The sequence below is a fragment of the Aulonocara sp. 'chitande type north' Nkhata Bay genome, linkage group LG22, assembly GCF_057382095.1.
Source record: "Aulonocara sp. 'chitande type north' Nkhata Bay isolate Kocher_YH1m ecotype deep benthic linkage group LG22, A_spYH_male_GT1.1, whole genome shotgun sequence".
In the NCBI taxonomy this organism is placed as follows: Eukaryota; Metazoa; Chordata; class Actinopteri; order Cichliformes; family Cichlidae; genus Aulonocara; species Aulonocara sp. 'chitande type north' Nkhata Bay.
Window position 1 is genome coordinate 27,310,453 of NC_141364.1, and position 11,127 is coordinate 27,321,579.

An 11,127-nucleotide genomic window follows, 5' to 3' on the forward strand; every position below is an offset into this window, starting at 1 on the left:
CACCAGAACCTTTCTTGTACGATATAAAAAGACATTGATGCTGTTATTTTTTTTTAACTGTTAGAAGAAAGATATTTCTCTCTTATTTTGATCCTACTTATGCGCTAATCTTTTCTGGCAAGATGTTTGTGCTTTTGTTGTTTCTTTTATCTTATCTTTGTTACGGAAAAATATTGTTTGGCTTTTTTGATTGCCCTGCAAATAGGTCAAACACATTTCATTTGATTAATTTACTAATCTTAATGGCTAAATTTCATATACATGAATCCAAAATTTCTAATGCAAAACCGTCTTTTCAATGCTTTATAAATGAAACCAGACAATATTTTTAAAACTATACAACATTCTCATAATATAAAAGCAATAAAACTATAAATTTATGCTCCTTGTTTGGTATCTTGTGATTAGCCTGTGTCTAATTGTTATTACACGAAACCCCCTGACATTGTCTTTTGCTCATTTATATCTGTAATGTTTGAATTGCTAATGAAGTTAAAATAATAATAATAATAATAATCCGCATTACTGCACATCACATCACAGCGCGACAGAACTTTAGGGTTACGTATTGTGCTGACGCCATCAGACCGCGCTGGGCAGCTATCTGCGCAGTTGTGTTTTATCGGATTTGCGGAGTTGTCACTGCTCTAAGTGAAATAAAGTTCAGGACGTCTGTTTGCAGCCCCGCGGGGAACTCTGAATTCAGCAGCGGGACCAAACAGGCACGGTCCGAGTCAGATCAAGGACCCGAGTCGTAGTTCGTTGTTTTCTTTCTGACGCAGCTAGCAGTTAGCGTCGTTAGCTCAGGTGTGTGCTCGATTTTCGTCTCTCAGATGGAATATCCCGGAGGAGGGGGGGCGGTGCTGAGCAGCGGGAACGTCCCGGCCTTCCTGACCAAATTGTGGACCCTGGTGGAGGACCCGGACACCGACCCGCTCATCTGTTGGAGTCCGGTACGCACGTTAATAGCTAACAGCTAACGCAGACAAGTTTAACTTTAATTACACTGCAGAAACAGACACAACTTTATTTAAACTGGAATGCAGACAGGTTTGTTGACAAACTTTATTTACTGACTAAGGAAAAGAGGTCAGCTCAGTTAGCTTGGCTTCAGTGAGCTATTAAGGCTAACAGATCTCACGTCAGAGGTCAAATGATTTCAGACATCATCAGCTAGTCAGTAAATGATCAGTTGACGGTTGTTTCTCTGACAAACAGATCCCAGCAGCTGTTTTGGTGATTGGCATAAAGCCTGAATTCAAATAAGCTGATGTCACTGTAGTGTCATAGCCCACACAATATACAGCTGCAGGTGTTAACTACCAGTTGCACTGAAATCAGTCACTTATCACCAAGAGGTCTCCATCTTTATTTTCCTGATTTTTAGGTGTTTGTTTTTTTTTGTTTATTTGTTTTTTTAATTGCATAACTATTAGGCTCCGCCCACAGCTGAAGGTCATGTAACACCAGATTAAAGATTCTCAAGTGTAATTTCCTAGTGTAGTTTAAAAAGGAAAATGAACCTTTAATCCATGGTTTTCATTACTGCCACACCCCCACCTAGATGGCAAAAACAATACTGCGGTCCTTTGCTCTCCAGCCTCCCTGTGAACGTCTCCTAGTTTAACTAGAAACCAAAGTGCCAGATAGTTGCTGGGCTATCAGATGCAGTAATCAACATTTATTTACAACTGCCAGAGAGGAGTTTTGATTATGGCACCAACATGTAAGCACACCTCCTAACTCTTACTGGCTACATCTGCTTTTCACAACAACCCTGGCTGTGCAGTGCAGGAATGATTTAACTGGCATTAGAAAAATACTCGGTCAACTTTACTGTTATGACATGACATGATATTATTGTGACAAGTTAATACTACCTGAACTTTTCTGGAACTACACTGTAAATATCCAAGTCAACAAAATGTACGATTTACATTTGGTAGTTTGTGTTTAACCCTTTCACGCACAGTGCTCACTACAGTGGACACCTATTCAAAGGCTGTTTTCTTGTATTTGTGTCAGAGTTGATGGTATACTTGCACATAAACCACTACACTGGACACTGATGTGTCACCCCATACCCTGCCACCCATTCCAAATGTCCACCTAAGTGGACATGTAAAAAACTATTTGAAAAATACATGTTTAAGAAATGAAGTTGCAAGATATTTTTTTCATGCCTAAAGATCATTAAAAATACTTAAGAAAAAAAAATCCTGATTGAGGTTGTCATAATTAAGCTAGCTATGTAGCGCTTACTTTTGCTTTAACAACAAACATTTTCTTGTTCTTCACCTCCTTTACATAAAGCTTCCGCGGCAGGATATGGATCACAAGTCCCCAAAATTAATGGGTTCTCTTTATATCGTTGTTTTTCTTCCATGGATAGATGATCCAAATAAAGAGTTCACTTTCATCTGCAGTGTGTGTGTGTTCTGTTTAAATAAGAGTTCCAATCAGTAATCTATTCATCAGTGCCTGATGTGCAAAAAAACCAAAATGTTGAAATAATCAATAAACTGTGAGCTGGTCAGACACAGTCTGCAGGAGAGCAGACAGCTGAGATTAAAGTGTTAGCAGTGTGCTCTGACTTTCAGATCTATTCCTGGAGATTCCTGAGAGCGTAAGAGTGTATATAGTCTCTGTTTTTATCGGTTGATTATAAGGTAAATGGAGTGGTTCTTATACATTCCTTAATACTCAAGTACTCAAAGTGCTTTATACACCATGTCTCATTTACACACATTCATGCGACACTTTTTTCAACCTGCGCGCTTTCTGTCGAACAGTCACACACTAATGAACGCATCGAAGAGCACCCGGACCTCAGGGTTCAGTTTGTGGCCCAAGGAATGGAGCAGAGAGGAATTAAACCACTAACCTTCTGATTAACAGATGACCTGCTTTGCATCCTGAATCACAGCCACCACAATAATACAGATTCTTTTTCTTTTTCTCCTGTTGTATAAGAGTGGTACCAGTTTCCATGTGTTCGACCAGGGGCGGTTTTCCAAAGAAGTTCTCCCAAAGTTCTTCAAGCACAACAACATGGCCTCTTTTATCCGCCAACTCAACATGTGTGAGTAACCAGCAAGGAATCATCAGTGTGTTAGCCCCACCTCTGAATGGTAGCTTGTTCAGAGGTGGGGCTATCACCACTGGTTGTTTTTTTTGTTTTTTTTCATTGGTTTATTTTTTGGGAAAGAAGATTCACCCAATCAGGTGTGCTTTGTGAAGAAACATTGAGATATGAGTGAAATGTCTGGTGTTTAGCGGGTTTTCTTTGCTGCTGTAATTATCATAGCAGCAACAACCAGTCATCACAAGGCAAGGTAGCCTGCAGTTAACATAGCAGTTAATGAGAAGATAGCAGTTAATGAGCTAAGCCAGTGCTCCCCAACCTTTGTTGCGCCACAGACTAGTTTATGTCCGACAATATTTTCACGGACTGGTTTTAAAGGTGTTGTGGATAAATACAACAAATAAAACGAGTATCGGTACCCCCCAAAAAAGAACATTTATTCATAACACATGGGAAAAGACCCAGGGAAACAGAGTTAACGATAAAAACGGATAAAAACCACAAATTTCACACCTGAGCCTCAACTCTCGTGGTCCGGTACCAAACGACTCACAGACCGGTACTGGTCTGTGCGCTGGAGGTACCGGTTTGTGTATATCAACTGATCGTTCATCATGATGATCTTTGTGCATGAGCAACTTCTTTTTCTCCATGTCACTGAAGAAGTGCTAGTTGACTGGTATGCTGAAAAGCTGAACTTTTCTCAACACTCAGCAGAACCATCTTTATAAAAAGTAGGATAGAAGAAAAGGACAGGCCCACCTGTGCATGCTCCACCTCTAGCACTGTGCATGCAAAGGCATCTGGACTATGGAAGAGCCAGAAAGAGCAGCTGTGATATTAGCAAGTGTAGCATTGTATTGATGGTGTCCACATCCTTTATTGATGGTGTAATGGTACTTCTCTCAGATGGTTTCCGTAAGGTGGTGCACATTGAGCAGGGTGGTCTGGTGAAACCAGAGAGAGATGACACAGAGTTTCAGCACCCATTCTTCATCAGAGGACAAGAACATCTGCTGGAGAACATCAAACGCAAAGTCACCAACGTATGTAGTGCCTCACACACCAGAGAATACCTAAAAATGCAGACAGGTGATAGACTAAAGGCAGACTCTGCTGGACTTCCTCTGAAAGGTGATGATTCAGAGTGCTGTGTGACATCACAGGATACAGCTAATCAATCATAAATACTTTGTATAGCCCCCTTAATGTGGGGTCAGAGTGGCCTTTAATCTATCGCTGTGCATGTGGTACTACGAACTCAGAACCCAATCTGACCTGTCCTGTCCATCTCCTTGGTAACGGTATGCTGTGATTGGAACAGGTGTCATCAGTGCGTCAGGATGATGCGAAAATCTCAGCAGAGGAAGTGAATAAGATCCTGAACGATGTCCAGTTGATGAAGGGAAAACAAGAAACCATCGACTCCAGGATCGTCACAATGAAACAGTAAGTACCAAACCAGAATCGGGGCTAGAAACCACTCGGCAGTGTTGACTAAAGGCTGATTTTGTATTTCAGTGAGAACGAGGCTCTGTGGAGAGAGGTGGCCAGTCTGAGACAGAAACACACTCAGCAGCAGAAAGTTGTCAACAAGGTACCTGTTCTCACTGTCCACACCTTTCCAATTAGCAGAACTCTGTAAGAATACACCTGATGTGATCCCTCTAAAAATATGAAAACCTCAGGGGAGAGTGATGCCACATAGTTGTCAGACATTATCTTAACATTAATGAACTCTCTGCCTGTCTTTCTCTCTCTCCAGCTCATACAGTTCCTGGTGTCTCTCATTCAGTCCAACAGACTGCTAGGAGTCAAGAGGAAGATGCAAGTGTTTTTTTGATACCATAGATACTACAACAAATGCTACACTGTACACCACAAAATGTTACAATTGTGACTTAGACACTAGATAATTTCAAAGTGCAGATTGGATGCTGTGAAATTTTCTCTGCTAAGAACATTTTCAAGAAAATGTTCCCAGGTGATAAAATGAGGATCCAACTGCCCAAATTTCTGACTTTTGCTTTTATTTTGAAGTACCAGTTCCATTTCCCTCTCATACCTGACCTTAAATTCAGTTTCGTCTGTACATGTTTTGCCATCCATCCATCTTCATCCGCTTTATCCGAGGCCGGGTCGCAGGGGCAGCAGCCTAAGCTGCTACATGTTTTGCATTTTCGTTTATTCATTTTAACTCTCTCTGCAGTCCTCTGATGCTCAACGACTCTGGCAACACCCACTCAATGCCCAAATATAGCCGTCCCTTCTCATTGGAGCAGGTAACTTGTCTCTGATTTACATCTTTCACTCAGAGCTGCACAGTCAGCGGTGATTATCTTTCAGAGTGACATTAGCTGATTGTCTAGCTTTAGCTTTGAAAACTAGACTCTTCATATCTACCTGTGCAGATCTTTGTCCTCACTTGGTCACTTGTGCTTTTGTGTTTTTCATTTCAGGCTGCAGCCAATCTCTTCTCAGCTGACACCTCTGTGACTTCAGGACCCATCATTTCTGACATCACAGACATGGCCACATCTGGTTCAGATGAATTGGCTAGTGATTGGACGGACCAAGGGTGAGTACTGATCAGATTAGTCCTGCTTAGTCAGTAAGTGATTGATCCTTCAGAAGTCAGAGTGCATAACCTCCTTGCAGAGAGAGCCAATCAGTCGATATCAAAGAGGAGCCGTCCAGTCCAGAGGTGGAGGTGTGTCCTGTTCTGGAGGAAGTGGCTGCACCAGTGGACACGCCCTTCTCCCCCACCACCTTCATTAACTCCATCCTAGAGGAGAATGAGCCACCCACCCCAGTCACCTCCACGAGCAGTGCTCCCACTGGTAGACATTAAGTTTGTGGTTAGCAGTTTGATTCCTGTTCAGAGCATTTCTGGTAAATAAAAATCTTTCTCTCAGCAGCCAGTCCCATTGTGGTGATGAGCCCCGTCTCCACTGGCCCCCTGTCTTCTGCCTCATCCACCCAATCACTCACCTCTGTTACCACAGCAAACACAGCCCCCAGCACAACAGCACCTCAGAAGAAATGTCAAGCCATCGCCTGTATTGACAGGTAAGTGTGACTACACCAGTATGCAGTTGTGAAACATTCATAGAGACTTCTAATAGAGTTAGTACCACCTGCAATGAACAACTATGAGTGTTTACCAAGAGTTAGCCCAAGTATTTCCCCAACAGTGGCCCTGCTCTGACTAAAGCTGAAACTGTGTTCGAGGTTGCAAAGAGCTGCCCAACAAACCGTCTCAGTAGACTGTCTATTAAACTGTCCTCAGTCCACCCTTACGCTGGGGAAGGCGTCACCCTTTACTGACAGCTTCCCCAGCATCTCTCCAGAAACTGCCCCAACAAACACCTGCAGCTTCCCTGAACAGCTGCCCCACCCCCTGCATCCGTCACCTTGACATTCTGAGTGTCTTTCTGAAAAGTGTCTTTCAGACAGGATACTGAAAGTGTTCTGCTGAATGCAGATTGCAAGCTTGTGTCAGGAGTGTGCGAGTTAGACCTCAGTCTGAAGTTTGTGCTACAAGTTTAGGAACCTCCTCCTATTCAGCTCACTTGAATAGCAAGTGCAGCGCTGCCTTATCTGAAAGCCTCTTAACTAATCATGGTGTGGTTTCAGTTTGTCTTACATTTAAGGTGATGGTCCTGTTGCAGGACAAGTGTGTCATTAAAACCCCTGTGCTTCCTTCAGACCACGCCCCATTCCCTCTGCAGGTGGACTCCCACCTGATGTTTGGCGGTTCCTCTCAGCACAACCTGACAAGTGAATCACTAACTCTACAAACAATTATTGATTTGTAAATATTTGTAAAGTTTTGAAGTCTTCTGGTGACATTCTGCATTTTCTTCTTGTCAAATGTGTGAGGTCCAGATCAGCTTCTTTAGCTGATCAGATGTCAGAGGTCATGAGATAGTTAATTGATTATATTTGGTCAATATTAAGTGCAGAAGTAAGCAATCCGGTCAACAGGTCAAAAAAGGTTTCTTAGGTGGCTCACAGCAGGAAATGTTTCAGGCATGTTCTGACTACAGGAAATACTGTGTGTGGCCACAGTGAGGGGTGGAGCCTTTGCATAAGATTATTAACAGCAGAGAACTGGCAGGTTCAAACTGAGCTCACCTGTATGGAACAGTTGAGATGCAGATCATGTATTTATTTGGATCTCTGCAGACATAAAGGAAAATGTAGAATAACGGCAGACATGTGACCTAACATCAGACCTGTCTCACCTGTGTGCCTCAGGTCTGAGCTTTTGGATCATGTGGATACTATCGACAGCGGCTTAGAGAACCTGCAGAACATACTCAACACACAGACGTTCTCCTTGGATACAGTTCCATTTATTGAGGTTAGTCTGACTTCTTGTTACCACCTCACATTATTATCACTTGTGTTTGTGTGTCACTAACTGTGTGTGTGGGTGCTTAGTTTTTCAGTTCATCTGGCTCGCCTGCAGACTTTGACCTCGACAGTTTGGACAACGTGAGTTGCAAATTTCACATTCTTTGGTCTGCTGTTTCAAAAATAAGAGCGTACTGTTGCCGATGATGTCAGACCTGTCTCACTGATGTTACCGTTTCCCACTAGCTGCTGTCTGATGAAGCTCCTAAGGGAAGTGAAGAAAGCGGAACGGGTGAGTCATGCCTTCAGTAAGTTGCTGCTCCATCCACCTGTCTGTTGTCATGTCATGACACTGTGCTGCTCTCTGATTGGTGCAGGAAAGCAGCTGGTTCAGTATACACCTGTCCAAACGTCTGAATCTGACAGCGGGGCTGACCTGCCAGCGCTGCTGGAGTTGGAAACTGAGCCATTTCTCAGCTCTGACCCCCACACCGAGGACCCAGGCATCACCTTGTTGAACCATGGCAATCTGGACTCCAACCTCTGACCTCTCGAGTAACCATAGCAATGTGACACCTGAGCACTGACTCAGTTGCAGCAATAGATGAGAACAGTCGATAGGTCAAAGGTTGTGTTTTTATTACACAGATGTTATTGATATTAATCTGTCTTCTTCTTCTACTCTTGTTCTTTTCTTCTTTGTTGAAGCTTAAATGGAAGCCTTTGTTGCTGTTGAATGCATGTTGAAGTCAGATTTTATGGTCGTCTTTATTTTCTTGTGTAAAATAGATTGAAAAGAATCAGAATATTTTTGGAGTTTTATCAACAAGTGCTGTGCGACCTGACTGACTGCCCACCCATATGAAAGAGCCATGTGGATCAGTGTTATTTCTCATTAGTTTGTTTCCATCAGTTTATATTACTATTATATTCAGTTAGTTCCCGAAACGTGAGTTCACATCACTGCTCACTGCTGTGTCCCCATGTTTCAGAAATAATGCAGAGACATGTCTGAGATGGTATGAGCGCCTTTTTTGACTTGTATATTAGAGATGCTTTGGATCAGATTTGAGATTCTTGTCTGCAGAAGCTTCATGGATGGAACTCTGAAGGTAACCAAATGATGGTCCGTGCTGCCAATTGTGTTTGTGTTTGCAAGGCCAGTTTAAGGAAACTTTGTTTGAATTTGTCGGGGTTGCACGTTGTTATGTCATCAGACACAGGGTTAACATTCCTCACAGCTTCACTTGGTTAAAGTTTAAACAAAGGCCGAGATCTTAACCACATCTCAGGCTCAGTGCTGTGATACAGGGCTCATCTGTGATGTCGTCATTCTTACTGAGCAGCTTTTCTGTATGCTAAGTCACCTGTGGCTCACCTGAACCAGTCGTCTCTTTGATGGCTAAGAAACACCTGAAGTCCTGAGGATATTTTATTGGTCACATGGTCAGAGCTGAACAAACAGAAAGCTCCCTTCAGTATTAACACATCTGTTAATATAGTACAATTATATTTAAGGCAAGTGGTAAATCCACCCGAGTCCTCCAGGCTAACATGATGGCGCTCCACGTGTAGAGAGGACAAAGACGGGGTCAAAGGGCAGATGAAATGTTGATGTATTCTGAGTGTAAAATTTTGATTCAATAAAATGTTTTTAAACAGCAGCATGTGAATGAATGACTGGTTGATTTAAATCAAACTGTGAGGATGTCATAAGGTTGGTAATACTGCGTTGTCTCTACAAAGTGAAATGAATGTGTGAGTAAGCTAAATCACCACGTTAACTGATGCTGAACAGATCACCTGGGCAGGAGCAGGTAAAGTTCAGAGTTTCAGTTTAACATCAACTATGTTTATTTCCAGCATGTTTTCAGCCTGATAGATTATCTGTTAGGAAACCATGTTTTATAGTAAGCGCTACTTTTCTAACAACAGTCAGTGAAGCTCAGCTGTAAAGTTAGCTCAGACCTTTTACCCCCTGCAGCTACTAGAATAGAACACACAAGAAATATCTTTTCAGTCAGTCAAAATTAATTTGATTTCCATGTTTGCTATATCTGGCTGTGGAACAGGAAGCTTAAATGTATCAGTCCAGATCCAGTTTAAAGCATAGCTTTTGTCTTTCACATTTGCACATTCTTTGACATACACAGCAGCACTGTGAGAAAATGATGTAAATAAATTTGGTGAACATTTACTTCATCAAGAGGGAGGAAGGTACTCACAGATGGACTGTATTGTATGCAGAGACTGCAATCTAAAAGGTGGTGTTAGAGGAGAATGTAGTTAGACATATGATGGTAATGTGTAGGATGCCCACTTTGAGCAGTTTGGATACAGAGAGGTGAGGTAAGATTGGGCACGTGCAGAGGAGGAAGAATGGATACACTGGACAAAGGAGGATGAAGATGGAGCTGCTAGGCACAAGGAGAATAGAAAGACCTCAGAGGAGGTTCATGGATGTAGAGAGGGAGGACTGTTGTGACAGAGGAGAATGCTGGGATAGGAGGACATGGAGGCAGATAATCCGCTGTTAAGACCCCTGGAGCAACTGAAATAAGTGCAGACATGGTTTAAAAATAATATTCTGGTAAAAGTTAAAGAAGTGATTCAATGTCTTTACTCAAGTAAAAGTAAAAAAGAAGTTCTGCAACGCTAACTGAACCTTGTGCTATAATAATACAATAAAATCATATTAGTTAGATGGAAATGCAAACATAATTTCAGTCTAAATTCTAATAAAAACAATTCTAATAAATGTACTCAGGTTGAATCAATTATGTAAGTAAGTATGTAAAATTTTATTTATATAGCATGTTTCTAGATAAAAGATCACAAAGTGCTTCACAAGGTATAAAACAAAAACAGTCAAAAGTTAACAGAGGTACACTTCAACTGTGAGAGACAGAATGTGAAAAAAAAATCCATGAATCCACATGGTAGGATTTGTAAAGAATTTATTCGTAAATTAGGGTGGAAAATAAGTATTTGGTCACCTCAAACAAGGAAAATCTCTGGCTCTCACAGACCTGTAACGTCTTCTGTAAGAAGCTTTTCTGTCCCCCACTCGTTACCTGTATGAATGGCACCTGTTTGAACTCATCATCTGTATCAAAGACACCTGTCCACAGCCTCAAACAGTCAGACTCCAAACTCCGCCATGGCCAAGACCAAAGAGCTTTCGAAGGACACCAGGAAAAGTATTGTAGACCTGCACCAGACTGGGAAGAGTGAATCTACAATAGGCAAGCAGCTTGGTGTGAAAAAATCAACTGTGGGAGCAATCATCAGAAAATGGAAGACATACAAGACCACTGATAATCTCCCTCGATCTGGGGCTCCACGCAAGATCTCATCCCGTGGGGTCAAAATGATCATGAGAACGGTGAGCAAAGATCCCAGAACCACACGGGGGGACCTGGTGAATGACCTGCAGAGAGCTGGGACCAAAGTAACAAAGGTCACCATCAGTAACACACTACAACGGCAGGGAATCAAATCCCGCAGTGCCAGACGTGTTCCGCTGCTGAAGCCAGTGCATGTCCAGGCCCGTCTGAAGTTTGCCAGAGAGCACATGGATGATACAGCAGAGGATTGGGAGAATGTCATGTGGTCAGATGAAACCAAAGTAGAACTTTTTGGTATAAACTCAACTCGTCGTGTTTGGAGGAAGAAGAATACTG

The 11,127-nt window shown here is 42.3% G+C and overlaps 1 protein-coding gene across 3 annotated transcripts; it reads left to right on the plus strand.

The window, feature by feature from the left end:
- Nucleotides 1-571: 571 nt before the first annotated feature.
- Nucleotides 572-9,108, plus strand: hsf1 (heat shock transcription factor 1). 3 transcript variants are annotated; one of them, XM_086279829.1, is made up of 15 exons: nt 572-953; nt 2,974-3,082; nt 3,995-4,131; nt 4,410-4,534; nt 4,607-4,682; nt 4,851-4,912; nt 5,295-5,367; nt 5,545-5,663; nt 5,744-5,925; nt 6,001-6,154; nt 6,794-6,865; nt 7,346-7,451; nt 7,532-7,585; nt 7,691-7,736; nt 7,822-9,108. In XM_086279829.1, exons 1-15 carry the CDS (start codon nt 834-836, stop codon nt 7,989-7,991), a joined length of 1,605 nt encoding a protein of 534 aa, XP_086135955.1. In that variant the 5' UTR covers nt 572-833; the 3' UTR covers nt 7,992-9,108. The 3 variants fall into 3 exon arrangements, with proteins under 3 accessions (XP_086135955.1, XP_086135956.1, XP_086135957.1); XM_086279830.1 differs by having other exon boundaries at nt 6,004-6,154; XM_086279831.1 differs by lacking the exon at nt 6,794-6,865 and having other exon boundaries at nt 575-953.
- The last annotated feature ends 2,019 nt before the right edge of the window (nt 9,109-11,127 follow it).